General features: G+C 44.4%; 2 protein-coding genes and 1 long non-coding RNA gene across 17 annotated transcripts in view; 2 read left to right on the forward strand and 1 right to left on the reverse strand.

The window, feature by feature from the left end:
* The window catches only part of SYDE2 (synapse defective Rho GTPase homolog 2), a 40,474-nt gene extending 37,874 nt beyond the window's left edge, over positions 1-2,600 (forward strand). Inside the window, exon 8 of one of the 2 annotated variants that reach the window (XM_077928506.1) lies at positions 321-459. Coding sequence is in view for 1 of the 2 variants with exons in the window: in XM_028732904.2 (XP_028588737.2) it covers positions 321-811 (491 nt within the window). In the remaining variant the exon portion in view is untranslated. Of the gene's footprint in view, positions 1-320 lie in introns of both variants that reach the window. The other variant, XM_028732904.2, reaches the window with a different exon arrangement.
* A 6,785-nt stretch (positions 2,601-9,385) lies between these two features.
* Positions 9,386-18,755, reverse strand: part of DNAI3 (dynein axonemal intermediate chain 3) — a 62,120-nt gene continuing 52,750 nt past the window's right edge. For 8 of the 13 annotated variants that reach the window (XM_077928511.1, XM_077928512.1, XM_077928509.1 and 5 more), the window contains 7 exons: positions 18,013-18,143; positions 17,634-17,697; positions 16,349-16,479; positions 15,257-15,461; positions 14,308-14,399; positions 12,876-12,998; positions 9,386-9,888 (listed from right to left, as the gene is read on the reverse strand). In XM_077928511.1, the coding sequence (XP_077784637.1) occupies positions 9,742-9,888; positions 12,876-12,998; positions 14,308-14,399; positions 15,257-15,461; positions 16,349-16,479; positions 17,634-17,697; positions 18,013-18,143 (893 nt within the window). In that variant the 3' untranslated portion in view covers positions 9,386-9,741. Of the gene's footprint in view, positions 9,889-12,875; positions 12,999-14,031; positions 15,462-16,255; positions 16,480-17,633; positions 17,698-18,012; positions 18,144-18,755 lie in introns of those variants that run through there. The other 5 variants (XR_013392875.1, XR_013392874.1, XM_077928516.1 and 2 more) reach the window with 5 other exon arrangements.
* LOC144327774 (uncharacterized) lies at positions 9,770-15,172 on the forward strand. Of its 2 annotated transcripts, none has more exons than XR_013392877.1 (3): positions 9,770-9,905; positions 11,872-11,940; positions 12,947-15,172. It is a non-coding gene; the product is annotated as an uncharacterized LOC144327774 (long non-coding RNA). The 2 variants fall into 2 exon arrangements; XR_013392878.1 differs by having other exon boundaries at positions 9,794-9,905; positions 11,855-11,940.

Genomic DNA, 18,755 nt, shown 5'->3' on the forward strand with positions numbered 1-18,755 from the left:
TGCGTTTGCGGGTTTGTGATTAACTTGCAGAGTTCATTGAGGCGCTTAGAAAATTTAACCGACTCCTGCAGTTGCAGGCGGACTAAGGCATGATAGTTTTGAGATGGAACGTTTTCTCCCAGGCTTCCCCCTCCTAATATAGGATTACTAGCTAGCTCCACTACCCCAGTAGTAGAATGTTTTGGCTGTTAAGTGTGCATGCATACATGCATGTTCCAATTGTAGAGAAATAGAGAGAAATAATGCAAATGTTAACACTGTTGGTTTCTTGTCATATACACCGTTCAGCTAACATGTCTTAAAACTGCTGTTTGTCTTAGTGCAACATTCAGCCGTCAAAGAATCTGCATTGACTGAGCAGCAGTCGTCTGTGAATTACTTGAGACCTAAGAAGCAGCGGCCTCAGATGTTGAACTTGAGCAGTACTGAGATGTCAGGCATCCTCAGGTCCAGGCCAGCCAGACTGGATAGCCCTTCAAGCAACCGCTATGCCGGAGACTGGAGTGGCTGTGGGGAGAGCTACTTCGTCAGCCCCAAGGAGGCCCTGAACGAAGCAGACTATGATGATGTTCCTTCGGAAGATGCCGAAAGTGGCGATGACGGTGGCAGAGTGGATGGCTCGGAGAAGCTCGCCGAACGGCCCCATTGCATGTCCAAAGAACACACTTTTCAGGCCTATTTGACGGTGCAAGCCATGGATTCTGCAGGGAACCACAGAGTAAACCTCAAAGATCTGCAAGAAAGCATTGATACTCTGATAGGAAACCTGGAACGGGAACTCAATAAAAACAAGCTCAACATCAGTTACTGATAAGTAATTTCCCTCTGCAATACCTCCTCTCTCTTTTTTTGCTGTCTCTTCCCCCACCCCCACCCCCTGTTTCTTCCCCAAAAGAGAGACGGGTGCAGTGCTGTTATTTCCATTGCATCGTGCAGTGATTTTGATCCACCGTGGGCTTAGTGCATTCGTATTACACAATCTGTTTATTGCTTTGTTGTAATTTTCCTCCCCCTTCCTTCTTCTCCGTTGAGGATGGTTTCGGGTTGACCCTTCTGGGTTTAAAATGGTACGTTACTTTTCGTGAGATGATTGCAGAATTTCCATTTCCCTTTCAAGGTACTATGCACTTAGGAAGTTTGGACAATTTATGTAAGGTACGCAAGGCACCATCTCTGTCTACGTTACAGCAGGAACAGCACTCATTTGTTCCTGAAACTTTAGCCCTGGTACAGATGTTTTCCCAGAAAGGGAGAATTAACATTGCTGCTTACCTGATAATTTGCAGCGCAAACTGTAGGTAGATCATTTTTTTCTACCATATTTTGACACCTTATTCACTTGCAATGCAAAGGCTGCTATGAGAAAAAAAAGCTTTTTATATATACCTATATAGCTATATATGAAAACGTTTAAATGTACAAATATTAATGTATTCCTGCATTAACACTTTCCAGCAATTATTTAAAAGTGAAAAGAAATTAAATATTTTTCTAACTTTTTTTTGTTTTGTACATATTTATATACATACTGTATATTAAAAAGCATTGGGCTTGATCTACTCCATTTGGGGTACAGTGCTTGTGCATGGGGAGTTCACCATAGCCCTCCCTGTCCTTCCTCTCTTCCCCCCTGCTAAGCTGTTCCAGCTGATAAGCAGGAAGGAGCCACATTAAATTCAGCTGCAGGTGGAAGGTTCCCCATCCCTGCTATAGAACATAGCATAGGAGATCCTGCCTCCTTACGCATCTACAGGCAGCATACTTGGCCTGTCAGAAATAGGAGGACACTGCATTCCTCCCCTTCCTTTCCAGCCTTCCCTTTCCCTCGCTGCAAGTCAAGAAACCAGAGCCTTGCAGGGCAAGTTCTATGAGACATTATGAAGAGCAATTGCTGTGGCTCCCTGTCTCAAACCCTTTGTAATCATCGGTACTTCAGGAAAGGGCCATTTTAGATTTAAATATGAACACAACTTCTAAAAGGAATGTGTGTCACGTGATGCCAAAATAAATGGCCCGCTAAGCAGCAGTGGATATGGGTCAGACCAGAAGGGACTTGCTGAATACCTGCGAGGAGTTCAAAGGCCACAGATGACATTGATATCTCTCAGATGTACAAGTGCAAGACTTTCCCAGATAATGTGTGATTGTCGCATCGTGCAATTTCCACGTTTTTAAGAGTTTCTAGAGAGGCTTTGGCAATGGGAACGATTGTTTCCCAGAGTCCAAATTTCACACTGTGGTGGCTCACAAAGATGCATATTGTTTAAAATGCACATTTTAAACAATATGCACATCCCTTTAACCCTTTCCAAAGTTCAGCCAGATGCAAACGATGGACAGAGCAGTATTTCATGCATGATCAAAGGCTCTGTTAAAGGCAAATGTTCAGAATAAGTTAGATGCACACACACACACACACAACTCCATGAGACTTAAATTGGGATGGATTTAAAGACTGAACATGTTTTCTGGTTCAGCCTCAAGTAGCAAACATAATTCAAGAGTGCAGATCCCTATGCTGAACCATGTTTATGAAGCTGTAGTCCTTGTGACTACAAATGCAGTGATCAGGAATTATGGCCTGTTTTTTGTTTTTGTTTTTTAAAAGGAGGAGAGTAGTCATATTGATTCAAGTGGGATATTTTAGATGTTCTGAAAGCTTAGTAGATGCTAAAATGGCTGTAGTCCCCTCCCCAAAAAAGTCCATCCTATTTTTAAAGGTTGACATGTGAATTGAGAAAGTGCCTTTTAAAAATAATATATCTAGGTCCTGAATGCATTTTGAAGTTCTTAGTATTTGCTCTCATACCAGAAATATTGAATAAGTATTAAATGAGACTATCAATTTACTGTTTATCTTGCCAGTTGTCTTAAATGAGTATTATTGACAGCTCCTCAGCCCTTCCCTTAGAAGGATAAATGTGACAAAACGTTTATTAACCTTGTCCTTGGATGTCGGCTATCTTAGTAGTTAACCAAAGCAATTGCAAGTCTTATGCAAATATATAAATGAAAACTCAACTTCTGTCCACTGTCTAGCAATAAAACCCAAGCAATAAAAATTATACAACCAATTGCCTCATTAAAAAAGGCTGCATTATTAATAATGCAGATGAGTAAGTTTTTAAATGGAAATGCTTTTAAAAATGTAAGTCAGCAAAGGTTTCTTAAATAGTGCTTTGGATCTTGCAAATTCATGACACACTGTAAGATTTCATTTTCTCCTGTATTATGTTAGCGGCCACTCTCTTGGCCTATGGACCTTGTGTAAATGCTATTTTAACTTGTTTGTTTCCCTCCTATATTTTGTCTGGCTACTGTTGTTGTTGTTATTATTATTATTTATTTACAATAGGATGCACGAATTTGGTGCACGAATTTTTTGCCACGTTTTTTTCCTAAATATCTCCACTTTTTATCCAGTGTCCTTTTTATTAATTTATTATCGTTAATGTCTCAGTACACAATACAGTCATTGCAATTAAATAACAACGGTACTGTTTGGAAATTTTAACCTGAAGCATTTATTGATAAGCTGATGTATTTTTTTAAAAGTATATATGTACAGGAAGTGGATTATTTTTAAAAATATAAATGTTAATTCTGAATAAAATCTGGATTAAGAATAAAAATCGGTTGCATTTTGTAAAAGGTTGCCATCAGTGCAATTTTTCTAGGAAAAGAGGTGCAGGAACTCACCATGAACAACTTCCTCGTTCTCTTAGAATGACGTTGGTGCCCACCTGAGAGGTGCCGCAACAGAATTCCAGCGAGTTCCGGCTGGAAAAAGCCCCGGTTGCCAATATTTGAAGATAAGTTAGATGTATTTCTGATTCCACATAATACCTTGAAAATGTATTTGCCCACACAGAATCTGCTGTGGTTGTGAATATAAGTTTTCCTTCATATTTTTCAGGGCTAGTCGTTCAATGCGCTCAGCAACTGAGAGGGAGGACGAAGGCCTAATCTCATGCAGGAATTTGAGTGGCGACTTCAGTGCTATTTCTTCCCAGCCAGTTTATCAGAAACATATTTGTTTCCAGCTCACGGGGTGAGTTGTTGCATTGTTATAGCACATGTTTTGCCATTTGCTACCAAGCCAGGTTTAATGTTTTGCTGTTATGGAATGAGTTCAGCTGAAGATATGTCTCCTATAATAGACCTGCCTGGTCATTGAAGTTTACAGTGTGAAAGTGCTCCTAATGTTATGGCCTTCTTCTCTGTTGCCATCTTGGTAGAGATGGAGTACAGTATTGTCTCCTCCCAAACATCTTCCCAGAGGCAACTTACCATTTCTACCTTTGAAAACTCATTGCCTGTCTGATCTGCTTGCTTCTGATCTGCATTTGTGTTGTTCTGCTGACTAGTTTTAGATAAATGAGAACTTCAACATTGGAAAACTCTTTAGTTTTTGTACGTCAGAATAAGTAGCAAAACCTTGTTTTGTAGTTTGGGGTCTGTGGTGTCTCATTCACACAGGAAATCCACTGATGTTGCAGTTGTCTAGCAATGAACATGGATGTACAAACGAAGCCTTCATGTCTCAGTGGATAGATGATTGGAATTGGGCCAGAGAGAGAGCCTAGCTCAATAATGGGCTTTGCGTTTTTCATGCTTGCCCTTTGCATATGGAGAATGGAAGTAGCCTACTTTGTCACATTGTGAAAATCACAGTGCCCTTTTAGCACACACAGACATGCTATCAGAATGTTTAGCTTTCCAACAGCTTTTGAACATACAAATTCCCAACAGAAAATGAGTAAAATTCTAGTCTATCCACATTGTATCTCAAGCCAGAACATCATGTTGTTGAGTAATTTGATCAATTTCCCAGAGGCCTAATGAGCTACAAGCACACAAGGACTCTATTGTCATCGTTCCCCCCCCCCCACCTTCCTGCTGCAACATATCTGTTAGAGGGGGAATAATCACACAAATTAGGCCATTGTGCATATGACTGTACATGCAAGTGCTTCTCATCCAGACCATTTCCAAGGGTGGTGGGGGATGCACTCACTGCCCCCCCCCAGAACTTCTGTGCCCACCTGCCATTCACTTTCACTTTCCCACTGGGCCTAACCTGTACAACTGCCTATAAGCAGGGGTGCAGAACCTGTGGTCTTCCAGATGTTGCTGGACTCCAGCTCCCACCATCCCTGCTGATGAAGCTGGCTGTGGATGATGGGAATTGTAGTCTTGACAACATCTAGGCTGCCACAGGTTCCTCACCACTGGCCTAAAGGGAGAGTTCAAGGCAACTCACCTTTGTTGTTGCTACCATGCTCAGGGCAAACATGGAAGGGGGATAGCTCTAGGGATTGGAAACGGACCCTCTTCAGGAGAGCAAGGCTTGGCAGATGCCCAAATGGCTGCTCTTTGCCTTGCATGACAGGAAGTTCATGGTTGTTCTACCATCCATAGAACAGGCTGTGGAACTCAGTAATGTATGAGCAGTGTCTGAATTTAATTTTGCTAGCAAATTTCAATATTTCATGTCTTGGCATTTTGGCCAGTAGTTTTTGTTATATTACAAATAAACAAAGAACTTTAGTTTTAAGAAAGCCTAATATTAAGTCCACCACGTTAGAGGTATTTATATCTGTCTTCTTTGTAGCAATTGTTTGTGGCCATTAGGGAGAGATGCACCTTTTCCATACACATTATTTTAGAACTGAAAGAAAGCTGTGCTTGTTTCAACAAGCACAAATGATAAAAAAATTGTGTGAAAACTTGTGTCTCCCAAATGGGAATCCATCATCTGTCAGGAAACAATTTAATGATGCATTTGTTAAATTGAAATGCAATCTGAGAGCCTGTATTAAATGGCTTCAAATCTGTTTTAAATTAATGGCTTCAGCACATCCCTGCTTAGAGGTAGATTGTGTGCCTGCATGATTTACAAATTAGATGTGTGGAAATTAAGAACTGTGATGATGACCCACTTGGTGGTTTTTGCTCACTTTATTAGAACCTTCTGTGACATGCATGTAAATGTTTCCTGCTCTTATTAAGAACAGAGGAATGCCTGGATTCTACCCTGGTTAATACAACTTACATTTTACCAGCATAAATACATTGCTGACTGGTAGTGCAGTCCCCCACCCACCCCCAATCTGTAGCTGATTAAGTGTGTGAGTGCAAAAGAGCCCCAAACCTGTACCCAAATGTCAGCTTTCTGCCAATTGTTCAAGCCACCTAAACTGGTGATATATGTTTGTGTAAGCTGTTCCTTGTTATATTATGTAACAGTTTATATAATAGGATCCACTCTATGTACATATTGCAATCAGGCATAGTCGCCCCCCCCCCTGCCCATAAAGAATAGGATTAGGATTCAGATTGCAGACAAACAACAATAAATGCAAGGATTACAGCTTGCTTGCTTTAGGAAAGAAGATGAACATCTTCTTCTAACAGACGAGTCTAGGATTTTCAGTTTTTCAAGAGAAGATTCAAGGTCAGCCAATAGTGGATATCTTGGTGAACCTATATCGTTTACCTGCCTTCCATCCGGCTGATATTTACTACTGCAGCAGGCAGGCATGGAGTGCAGGAGGGGGTCAGCATGGTGCAAACAGGCCAGCAGAGCTAATCTGTGTTTGGCATCTTCGGCAGGTTTGTCTGGGTTTATGCAACAGTGCAAATGAATGGTTCATGTGATCATTCTTAAAGTTGCAGTTTAAGGGGTGCATGTGCTTTTTATTAACTTTTTAAAAATGCTCTTTTTTTGGTGTGGAAGCCTTTTGCAGTGCAATAATTTCAACAATAGTGAAGTTTTTGTTTGCAGGCATTTTTGTTCTTCAGTTCTTAAGGGCAGCCACCCCATATTCCTTACTCGTGAATAAAGAGAGGTGCATTTGACAGAGACTACTGAACTGTGGCCTCTTGTTACCTGCCTCCCTCTGTCTCTGTCCACCTTTCATATTTGAATGCTGACGGATGGAACATTGTCAAGTACAAGTTTATTGATCTAACCCTGCCTCCACCATATGGTTCAGATGCAGGCCCCATGTTTGGTCACCTAGGCTGAAACTTCCAGCTCATTTTTGGGGGGCCCTTGGTAGCTTAGTTTGCAAAATACACCAAGGAAGCTAGTGTTTGGTGAGCCAGCCAGTCCCCTCCTCACTGCCCTGGCGTGGGGGGGGGGGCGGTGGAGGGCAGGCGTCGGAGATAGCTACATTGGTATGCTAAAAATAGCTGGTAACTTCTCGTATAAAAATAGATCCTCTGGATTTTTGCAGCACAAATCTCTAAATCTGATAAGCTTGGGACACATCTGGTTGTTCAAGGCCACTAATGTTTTAGGGGGGCTAGTCTAGTACACAGAATGCATGTGTGATATTTGAAGCACGTTTCTCACAATATATAAAAAATTGTGGCTTTACCCAAATACTTCAGGGTTTACTGAAAAGGTGGTGGCAGGGATCCACCTTTGCTGCTCTTTAGCCTGCCTGTGTATGTAAGAGAAAGGTGGGTAAACATATTTTAAGGGGTTACTTGTTCATCATTTAGTGATATTTGAATGTGCTGTCTGGAACCATGCCTTGGGCATACAGTCTGAGTCGTGTAAGAACATAAAAAGAGCCCTGGTAAATCAGAGCAACAGGCTACCTTGTCTTGCTCTCACGGTGGCCAACCCAGATGCCTATACAAAGCCTGTAAGCAGGATCTGAACTTAAGAGCCCTCCCCTCTCCCAACTGGCATTCAGAGGTATGCTGCTACCAGGTGTGTGAGAGAGGATCTAAGAGTTGGTGGCTGAACGATCATTTGGACTGGGGAGAAAAGGAGGACGGAGACCTAAAATGGTCTTTGGCCACTGTATTCTGTTAGACCTTCTGTTACTTTTTTTTAAAAAATGTTTTCTTCCCAGCTTCTGATTATCACTTTCCTGTGCCCCAAGCAGATTAGCGGATTGTTGAATTAGAGGAGGTACGATGGCCATCTTCAGATATCTAAAGGGCTTTCACATGGAAGGTGGAGCAAGCTTGTCTTCTCCTGCTCCGGAAGGTAGGACTCGAACCAATGGATTCAAGTTACAAGGAAGGAGATTCTGACTAAACATCAGGAAGAACTTTCTGAGGGGAAGAGCTGTTTGGCAGTGGAATGGTCTCCCTTGGGAAGTTGGGGACTCCCTTTCATTGGTGGCTTTTAAACAGAGGCTGGAAGGCCGTCTGTCATGGATGCTTTAGTGGAGATTCCTGCAATGCAGGGAGTTGGATTACTTGGCCCTTGAGGTCTCTTCCAACTCTGATTCCCGACGGTAATTGTTATTTTCACTGATCAAAGCTAGACAGGAGCAGTGAATATTGCAGACCAGTAAGAGTCGCTTTGCAAACTGTCTCCATGGGTCTTTCCACTTTCTGCCCTGGCCGTGTGGACACTTGTCTGACAGGAGCCTCTTGCTACCACAGCAGGCTGTGGAAAGTGTGGATTCACCCTCTTAAGAGTCTAACCTGTCCTTCTCTGAAGCCTTTCATTTCTGCCTAATGGTCTCTGATGGCACCTGACCTGGTAACATAGCAATAGGCAGAGTACTGCAGGATGAAAAATGTCACCCCAACCGATAAGAGAGCGACATTAATATTAATCAGCTGCTATTCATTTGCACAGGTAAATAGTCAAGCTGTTGTTTAACTCCTCCAGGGGGAAAGCTGCTCTCCTGCTGCAGCACAAGCAGCCAGTGACCTGCTTTTGTGTGTCAAGGGAAAGGTGCTCCCTTCAACACAAATCTTTTTACTATTGCAGTTTGTGCATCCTGACGTTCATATGTTGAGAATGTGTATTGGACAGAAGAACTATGTAAATAAACAAGCTGATGACACAGTGACTGCAGGTGAGTTTGAATGGTGATTATGCCTCTTGCTTGGCTACACGGGGAGATGATGTGTTTGTGGAGGGGTTGTAGCAACCGCTGACTTTTGTGTGGCTGGTTGCTTACTGTTAATCGTTAAGTCATGGCTGTTGCGGCACCCTTTTTTTTCATTCAGCAGCATTTGTTTAACCTCCAGTTCGCTAGTAAAACTGAATTACTGTTGTCGCGAAATGATGCAGGTCTAAAAAGCGTATCACCAATGTGAAAAGTTTGGAAAAGCTCTGGCCTAAATCATCCTTAATCACTTTGAAAACTGAAGTGTTGCTGAGGCCCCCTGTTAGCATACACAGAGAATGTTATGTGATAACTACTGAATATGTAGTAGATCTGGAAAGAAGCCTGATGTTTGTGTGCACTTCCAGATGTCTGAAATGATTACATGCGATGCTTCCTGGGATTGCTGCTGTTTCCATATTATGCTGTATTCCAGGGCACTTAATGGGCATACATATTAACATAGTGTTGTTTTTAATATTTGCATTAAGGCGCTACAGGTTCTAATTAATCTCAAATGCAAAACCAATTATTATTTTATTGTCAATACGCACCTTTAGCCATGTGTGAAAATGTTGCTTACCTGTATATTTATTATGATACATAGTGTAGAGGTATGGAGGAACAGCACCTACAACCATATTGGGGAGGGGGGCATTTTCAACAGTCCTACAGTAAAAAAAAAGACAAGCTGCAAATTGAACAGTACAGCAGCAGGTCCTTTTGGCTTGCGGGAGCTCTCCTGCATTACAAATTTTCAAAGCCACACAAGGCTCTCCTCAGGTGCTCCCATGTCTTTGGATCAGTGTCATTCTAAATATGTTGCTTACAACAAGTTACGCTGTCCTGAATATGACAGTGGTGTCTTATGCAGCTAGTTGGTCCTGGAGGCGTATCTGTCTGGCCCCTTCAGTACCCCAAGACGAGTCAGAATGGTCTTCTCTAGATCCAAAAAGTCTGTATAATCTTGATTTGTCTGTTCTTCCATAAGTTCTCTTGACCGCTGGCCACCTAGTGCTCTCTGCAAGGAAGGAGGGGGTAAGTTATAAATACATTTTCTGAGTTGGAGGGGGAAAGTTAATTCTCAAAGCCTTAAAATATAGCCTGATTAGGTAGACGATGATATACCGTATTTTTCGCTCTATAGGACGTACACGACCATAGGACACACCTTGTTTTAGAGGGCAAGAACAAGGAAAAGAATTCTCCCCCTCTCTGCTCAGCGCCCTTTCAGCAAAGCGGTAGGGGAAACGGAGCCCCTTCCATTTCTCCTGCCACTTCGCTGAAGGGGTGCTGCGCAGAGAGGGGGAGATTTTTTTTCTTCTTATTCTCCCCCTTTAAAGCAAGGTGTGTTCTGTGCGGTCAAGGTGAGCGGGAGTTCCTTGGAAGCCTGGAGAGCGAGTGGGGTCAGTGCGCACTGACCCCTCTCGCTCTCTAGGCTTCAGTGAAGGCAACCCGAAGCCTCAGGAGCGTGGTGGGCTCCGGAGGCTTCGGGTTCCTTTCGACCTGCTCTTTGGGGCTGGTGGTGGGGGAAGCGCTGCTTTCCCCCATCGCCAGTCTCAAAGGTCCCTGAAGCCTTCAGAGCGTAGCACGAGTTCCTGCTGTGCTCCACAGGCTTCAGGTTCCTTTTGCTGAAGCCAGGAGAGTCTTGCTCGCACAGACCCCTCTCACTCTCCAGGCTTCAGCGAAAGCAACGCAAAGCCTCCGGAGCGCAGAGGGCGTGCTCCCTCTGTTTTTTTGCCCTATAGGACGCACTTTTTCCCCTCCAAAAATGAAGGGGAAATTTGTGTGCGTCCTATGGGGCGAATGCAGGCTCCTTGGCTTCAGCGATAGCAACGCGAAGCCTCCGGAGGCTTCGCTTTGCTTTCGCTGAAGCCAGGAGAGTCTGCTCTTTGAGGCTGGCAGTGGGGGAAAGCAGCGCTTCCCCCCACCGCCAGCCCCACAAGCTTGGGGGGCAGCGGGAAGGCGCGCGACGCCTTAGCGCTGCTCCCCGACCCAGCTTTGAGGCTGGCGGTGGGGGAAAGCAGCGCTTCCCCCCACCGCCAACCCCACAAGCTGGGTCAAAAAGTCCGCATGAGCTGCGCACTCTTTAAAGGCTGCGCGGCTTCTGCTGGCTTTTCTACAGGGGGGGGGGGGTTTAAAGAGCGCGCCGCTCTTGGGGGCTGGGGGCTTTTCCCTGAGGAGGGAGAAGGGACTGACTGGCTGTTTCAGTCCCTTCTCCCTCCTGGTCGAAAAGCCCGCAGGAGTTGTGCGCGGCTCCTGTGGGCTTTTGCGGGATGTGGGGGAATTCCGTCACCTCCCGCAAAAGCGTGGGGGGGGGAGAGTGTCATATTTCCCCCCTTGATTTCCCCCCCTGAAAACTAGGTGTGCCCTATGGGCCGGTGCGCCCTATAGGGCGAAAAATACGGTAAGTATTCAGGGTACAAACCCTGCCTCTAAAACAAGAACACTTTACCAGTACAGCAGCTCAAACATACTGCACTAAAAGGTATCCTTCACTGAATTTGCTACCTCAGACATGGATTCAGTAGGAGCTGGCCCATATTGGGACAATGCGCCATGAACCCTCACTTGCCTGCCTCAAAACTGGTCCAGGGGATTGCACTGCCTGTGACAGATTCCTCCTCAATCTCAGTGATACCTTTTTGAGAGGGTGAAGCAAAACTAGTATTTGTTGGCACTGCCTGTCATCGACAGTAGGCAGAGCTAGAGTCAGTCTCCTTGGCCTCTGCCCTACCAGTTCTGGTGAGCAGCAGCCGGTACTGCATGTCACATGCCCTTGTACAGATGCCATCATTTGTAACTCAGAGCCCACAAAGGCAGAAATCCCCACCGCTCTCTGGTTTATTATGTTTTACATTATAGTTATTACGTTTTGGCAAAGGCATTCAAAGCATGCCCTTCCAAAAGCATTTCCCACAGAGGCTGGGTTCAGACACGATGCAAAACCATTGCTTATTTTAATGCTGAAACCATGTTTTGTGTAGGGTCTTTCCCCCCACAGCCAGAACTCAGTTCCGGCACCTCAAGTCAGCACCATCGCCACTGTGAGAGAACAAGGGAGGTGTTAATGGTGAGTTCCAGAACCTCCTTTTCTAGAAAAATAGCACTGGAGCCAACCATTAATTGAAGCCAGTTTACAGAGCACTGTTAGTGCTAACCATGGTGCTCTTAACTGTGGCTATCACAAACCATGGTTTTGTGTAACGTCCGAATGAAGGAAGAGAGGAAGCAGCACAAGGGAAGATGGGGAAACCTAACCTTCCTTAAATTATGATTGTGGTTACCGTATTTTTCGCCCTATAGGACGCACTTTCCCCCCTCCAAAAATGAAGGGGAAATGTGTGTGCGTCTTATGGGGCGAATGCAGGCTTTCACTGAAGCCAGGAGAGCGAGAGGGGTCGGTGCGCACTGACCCCTCCCGCTCTCCAGGCTTCAGGAGAGCCCCAGTGCCAGCCCCACAAGGTCGGGGGACAGAGGGAGGCAGAATGCCGCCATCCCGCTGTCTCCCGAAGTGGTTTGGAGGCTGACGGCGGGGAGACCCCGCCGCCAGCCCCGCAAGCTCCAGGGACAGCAGGAGACGCAGCGCGTCTTCCTGCTGTCCCCGGACCTGATCTGAAGGTGGGCGGCGGGGAGAAGAGCGCTTCTCTCCGCTGCCTGCCCCGCAAGCTCCGGGGACAGCTGGGAGACGCAGCGTGTCTTCCTGCTGTCCCCATACCTGATCTGAAGGCGGGCGGCGGGGAGAAGAGCGCTTCTCTCCGCTGCCTGCCCCGCAAGCTCCGGGGACAGCAAGGAGACGCAGCGCGTCTTCCTGCTGTCCCCGGACCTGGTCTGAAGGCGGGCGGCGGGGAGAAGAGCGCTTCTCCCCGCTGCCGGCCCCACAAGCGCCTGGGGGGGAAATAATTTTTTTTTTCTTTATTGGAAAATAAATAGAATACATGAAAAATAGGCACATTTTTCAAAACCTTAGCACTCCTAACTTTTTTTGTCACTTAAAAAGAATCTTACCGTTTTCTTCATCATTTTCTCACGCTCTATATTCTCTCTTTCTTCTTCTCTGAATTCTCGTCGCTTTTCAGAAAACTCCAGGTGTTTGACTTCTCGCTCAAAGTAATGAAGGACACTAGAACGCTGATATTCCAAGGTATTTTTAGGTTATGATACGAGGCATTTTAAATATCCATTTCCAGCTCTGGGAGCCAAACCAGGTTTCCATATTACAGATGTGTGGGAAAATGGGGGGGGGGGGGAGAGAACCATGTACCTTCCTAATCTGAGTTGCTCAGAAGAATAGTGGGATTAAAATTTACTTTAAGAAAAGAACAAATGAGTCTCTTGGTAATGTAGTTTCTCCCCAAATCCAGCCGCCAGAAGTTTGTCAGTTATGCCAATCAGAGGCTGCATTTAGGTCTTCTTCCCCGACCAAAGTGGCTGGCCAAGGTAATTGCCTGTTTTCCAGTTGAGTTCTGCTCCCATTCCAGCCTTACTACACAATTGCCTGTGTGCAATTCCTGGCATTCTGATACAGTGGTGCCTCGCAAGACGAAATTAATTCGTTCTGCAAGTTTTTTCTTCTTGCGAGTTTTTCGTCTTGCGAAGCACGGTTTCCCATAGGAATGCATTGAAAATCAATCAATGCGTTCCTATGGAAACCGCCTTCAGACCAGGTCCGGGGACAGTCTGTCCCCCGACCTCTTCTGAAGGCTGGGGGGGGGGGCACAAGGGCTTTTCTTCCCACCCCCAGCATTTTAAAAAACCCTGGGACAGCGAAGACTTCTCCGCTGTCCCAGGGCGATTTAAAAGGCCCCGGGAAGGCAGGCAGGGGGAAGCAAAGACTTTTGCCCCCTGCTGGCCTTCAGAAGAGGTCCAGGACCTCTTCTGAAGGCCGGCGGGGGGCAAAAGTCTTTGCTCCCCCCCCCCCGCCTGCCTTCAAAAGCCGTCCAGGATAGCGGGAAGCGCTTCCCTGCTATCCCGGACCGCTTTTAAAATGCTGGCGGTGGGGAGCAAAGCCTTTCGGCCCCCGCCGGCCTTCCTGGACCTCTTCTGAAGGCCGGAGGGGGGGGAAGGCTTTGCTCCCCACCACCACCATTTAAAAGAGGTCCCCGGAGATTTCCCTATGGGCTTTCTTCTTGCGAAGCAAGCCCATAGGGAAATTCGTCTTGCGAAGCAACTCGCAAACGGAAAACCCTTTCGTCTTGCGAGGCATTCGTCTTGCGGGGCACCACTGTATGAGTGTTACACAAATGCAACAAACCATTGTGTTTGCACCTCTGATCTTACCTTGTTTAAATGAATGGCCCATCCATTTTTCTCTGTTAGTCAACAGGATGTCACCAGATCATAGAGTTGGAAGGGGCCCCAGTCCAACCCCCTGCAAGGAATCTTGTTTGCAGCTCCCCTGCCCCACTCCCCAGCCAAGTTTCTGGAACAGGTTACAAACCTCATTGAGGGAAGGGTGGGTTAATGTCCACGAAATTTCCAAAACATGCAGGGTACCAAAATCGTCGGATACCGCTAAGAAGTGTTGCTTCGCTGTAAGAGAAGACAGAGAATGCAGAAGGAGTTGTACACAAAACACAGAAGAATTTTTTGTGTGTTCAGTATTTGTGGCAGAGAGCAAATGAGCTGTAAGGGTCAATTTGGGAACTCAATCTCTTGCATGTTCTTCCTAGCCTCCTTCTGTCCTGTTTTGCTCCTCCTCCCTTAAACCTTATTAAACTGGAATCCCCAAATACAGTTTATAAGCCTATTTGTTCAGAGTTTGGCACAAGAGAGCTAAAAGCAGGAGCAAATATCTCAGTGTGCATACATACTGTACAGAAATATCACAATAAAACATTACGACTTCTAACATCCAAAGATAAAAGATTAACTCTCTATGTGTCTGACTGCAGAGCTAACTACATTCTCTATATTCATATGTGCAACTGAGTCCCAGTGCTATTTAAAAACAAAATAAAAGGCCATTTGGGGAGGATGGAAACTGGTGCTGACAAAACAAGGGGGAGAGCAGGAATGTGAAACCACACGGGGTGTCAGGAAAGGATTTCCCCTAGAAAACCATATTTTAAAAAATGGCACCTGGACTCAGTTTCATGCATCTGCTTGTAATGTGTAGTTCGCCTTTTTTTCAACACTCATTCCACTTTCAGCTGCTGAAGACGGAGGGTAATGCTAGACCAGCAGACTTAGGCAAAATTTCATTGCTGCTTTCCCTATTCTTCCTTTCCCTTGCCATCTTATAGCCAACTGTGCATGTGATACAAGTTGATATCTCCATTTGAATTGCCTTTCTTTTTTTTAAACATTGCCTTTCTTTCTAACCGGGCCCATCCACTGCAAAGTTACATTCAAAGTAAGGAAATAAGAAATACGGTACACTGACATACAAGAGTAAATCCAGGGTTTGATGCAAGTAATCAGTGCAATACAGACGTTTTGGGTCTGAGACGCTTCATGAGTCTTCTCCAACAGGTCCCAAATGTCAATATTTCCATCTTCTCTCCCAATGAAGAAAACACCTGGCCTTGATAAGGACCACTGCCCAACAGTGTATCTCTTTGCTGTGCAACTTGACTCAAGGAGGGGACCGCTCTTCATTAAAAAAGCAAAGGCCAAAAGGAAAATAGTTGCATGAAACAAATACCAGATTAAAATTGGTCACCTAACACTTCCATATTTCTGTCTTTTTTTGGAGTATTCCTGCCTTTCCCCATACCATCCCATTAAAATGGGAGCTGCGGGGAAATCCCCATTAAACTCTTCATCGACTTTCAATCATTATGCTGACAAGTTTCACACATTGTACAAACCAGTTACAATTCTACGTGAGAGTGCTTTTTAAAGGATTTTGTTATATTTGGGTATCTTAACTGCAACTGAAGAATACAGGAAGATTAAAATAGAAATTTATTGGGGATCTGTATCCTCAGTTTATGGCAGGTGCATGGGGATATATGATAAATTGATAAATTCATCAGATATTCATCACTGATAAATTCCACTCTGCTGGCAGAAGAAGCTATGCTTGCATCGTGAATTTATGCGTATAGATTGAAATAGTGAAACCTCTACACCTGTGGGGAACTGAAGAATATCCTTCAGTATGTCCTGAATCAGTGGGGCACAGCATTATTCAAACAGGTGCAAGAAACTGGGGTGTTTTCATGTTGTTTTTTCTTGGAAAAAATATCCAATATGCTTCGAGCTATAACAGCTCTTGATTAGAGAATCATGGCTGGTTTTAAAATATTCTGTTATATTCACTGAGAGGAGTCCTATACATATAAACCATCTGCAGGAAACTTCTCTTGAAGAATATCAAAGGAAATAGGTAAACAGGTCAATGTCCGTCCCCCCCAAACAAACAGCTGAAAACACGTTCCTACCTGTTCCTTACACCTTTCTGAATCACCTTGTGCTACATTTGGAATGGACTTGTCACCCCTTTCTTAAGGATTTCCCATTCCAGAGGAACATACCGTGACACCTTCTTTCCATATTGCAAAATTCCATCCTCCAACAGTGAGAATTATGTCTTTGAAAAACGGAGACCTCTGTACAGTATGGACAAGTCCATCATGGATGATGTACGTGTTGGATGGCTTTTGACCTTACGAGAAAGAGAGAGAGAGAGACTCTGTTTTGTATGTGCATACATTTGTCTCTTTGTCACATTTTATCTGGCTCTTGCAAGGTGTGGAACTAGTTGGTAAGTGCCTATTCCGTGCCTTTTAAAGAGGTCAGGATAAAGAGAAAAATACCCATCAGAGAGCTACAATTCCCAGCACTCTAAATGAACTAGAGTTGCTAGGATTCTGGAGGAAGCCATGATTGTTTAAAGTGGCATAAGTGTGCAGATGTGAATAAGGCCTCAAAGTACAGGTCCATATGCCACAAATTTGCACAAATACATATAGTTCCTCAGTGCAAATTAAAGAAGGTAGATTGGGGTCTTACCAGCCCCACACATTGCTGTTTGCCCTGCTGCCCTTTAAGCAAAGTTTTTCAAAAGTTTTTTGTTTGTTTTTTAAAGGAGGGTCAGGAGATCTAGGTCCTCACAGCACAAAAAAATCCCAGGACTCAGACACCCCACCTAGGCAACCCCCTCGCATCGCCCCTGAACCTAATCTAACTAGTTCCTTTACCTACATGTAGTTTTTGAAATATCCTCTGTTAATCTGTTCTCATCTGAACCCCACAGCACAATAATACATGCATGTATCTCCTTGAGTAATAAACCTTTGCTGCAGTGTGTGAGGAGAATTTAAAGTCCATATGAAAATTTGTCAGGAGTTTCTGCCAATATACCCATGAGATTTCTCCTGATATAAATGTTTTGGCAAAGCAATATTAAAAGACATGCACTTTTTAAAGCACTGCTTGGCTGGAAAACTACACAGCACAATTTGGAGAAGTGTAAATTTTCAACAGTGGTTTCGTTTTGATTCAACTGTTGCTTTGGAAATGCAAAGAGAATTGAATTTATCCCCCGTGCCCCATTGCTAGTAGTAGTGTTCTCAGCATTTATTTGCCTTTTCTACCTCTCCCTCTCTCTTTTACTCAGCAACACCTCTCTAATGCCAAACTCACTACTGTATCCTGTTAAACTCAGTTCAGTTGAGTAACATTAACATTGACTGAAGAAACTGTTACATGCAGATTTTTTTCAGAACTGTGTTGTCCTTGGTCAGTTTAAAAAAACAAAACAAAAGCCACCCAAATCCCACAGCAATCCCTGTCCACCCAGAAAAATTCAAAGCATACTGAGCAGTCTTCCTGAGTCCCCATCTCTCTCCATCTTCCAGTCGGTATAAAGGACTTCACCATCCTGCAATGCCATAAAGTGAAATACTGGTCACAATCTTATTTTTTTTAAGCTGGGCTTTGATCTCTTTTGAAGCATACAAAAGTGTTTGCAAAATCGAAACAATTTCCTGCATGATGCCTTGTTTTTAAGATGGGCCGCAAACTGAGAGAATGCAGAAGAAATGTTGGGATGGTTTAAGAGGCGCTTTGGAAAAAAAACCAAAACACTTTATGGTGTGGTTATTACTTTTCCTTTAAGTTCAGGCCTTGCATTCTCCAATTGTCTCTTACCTCCCCCACCGTAAACAACAATTGTACACCCAAATGTCCAACTTACCTCAGTCCCAACAAAAAAGCTGCTGGTGACATTTTCTAGCAGCTTGAGAGGTTTCATGGACGTGGCCTGTATCTCGCTATATGGCAGCTTTTCCACAAGTGCCTCCTGTTTGACTTGGGGCTGTGTTTTGTCTTTGGAAGAATGTGGATAAAATCACTATGCAAATCGTATAAACAAAAACTCTCAAAACTTTCCACATTGCTACTCACTCATTGCTATCATTTGACGTGTTTTGCATTAAAAACAACAACTACTAAGCACAGCAATCGCTTCCATTAATTAATGCCTTTCATCTACCATCTTGAAGCTCAGGTGGGCAGAAGGTGAAAGCCTCGTGGCAAGCTGTGGGAAATCCACATTTCAGAATTGACATTGTCCTGCAGTTTATTCAGTTAGAGCAGGCACGTAGCTTGTGATCTACTAGTAGATCACTGGACGTCTGCGGTAGATCACTGGCTCCCCCAAAGCAGCTCAACAAGTTTGTCTCCCCTAAGAAAAGCTCAACATTTTTGCCCTGAACCCCTAAAAAACTGGGCTTTCACCCTCCCAAAAAAATACCTCAACAAATTTGACCTGAACCCCCCAAAACAGGGGGTAGATCACTGCCAGTTTTTAACTCTGTGAGTAGATTGCATTCTCTTGGGAGTTGGCCACCCCTGAGTTAGAGGAGTTCTCAATAGAGAATTGTTATCTAACTCCCTCAATGGGTATGTTTCTCCATGTTTTATGAGAGAAATTGCTGT

The sequence above is a fragment of the Podarcis muralis genome, chromosome 5, assembly GCF_964188315.1.
Source record: "Podarcis muralis chromosome 5, rPodMur119.hap1.1, whole genome shotgun sequence".
NCBI lineage: Eukaryota > Metazoa > Chordata > Lepidosauria > Squamata > Lacertidae > Podarcis > Podarcis muralis.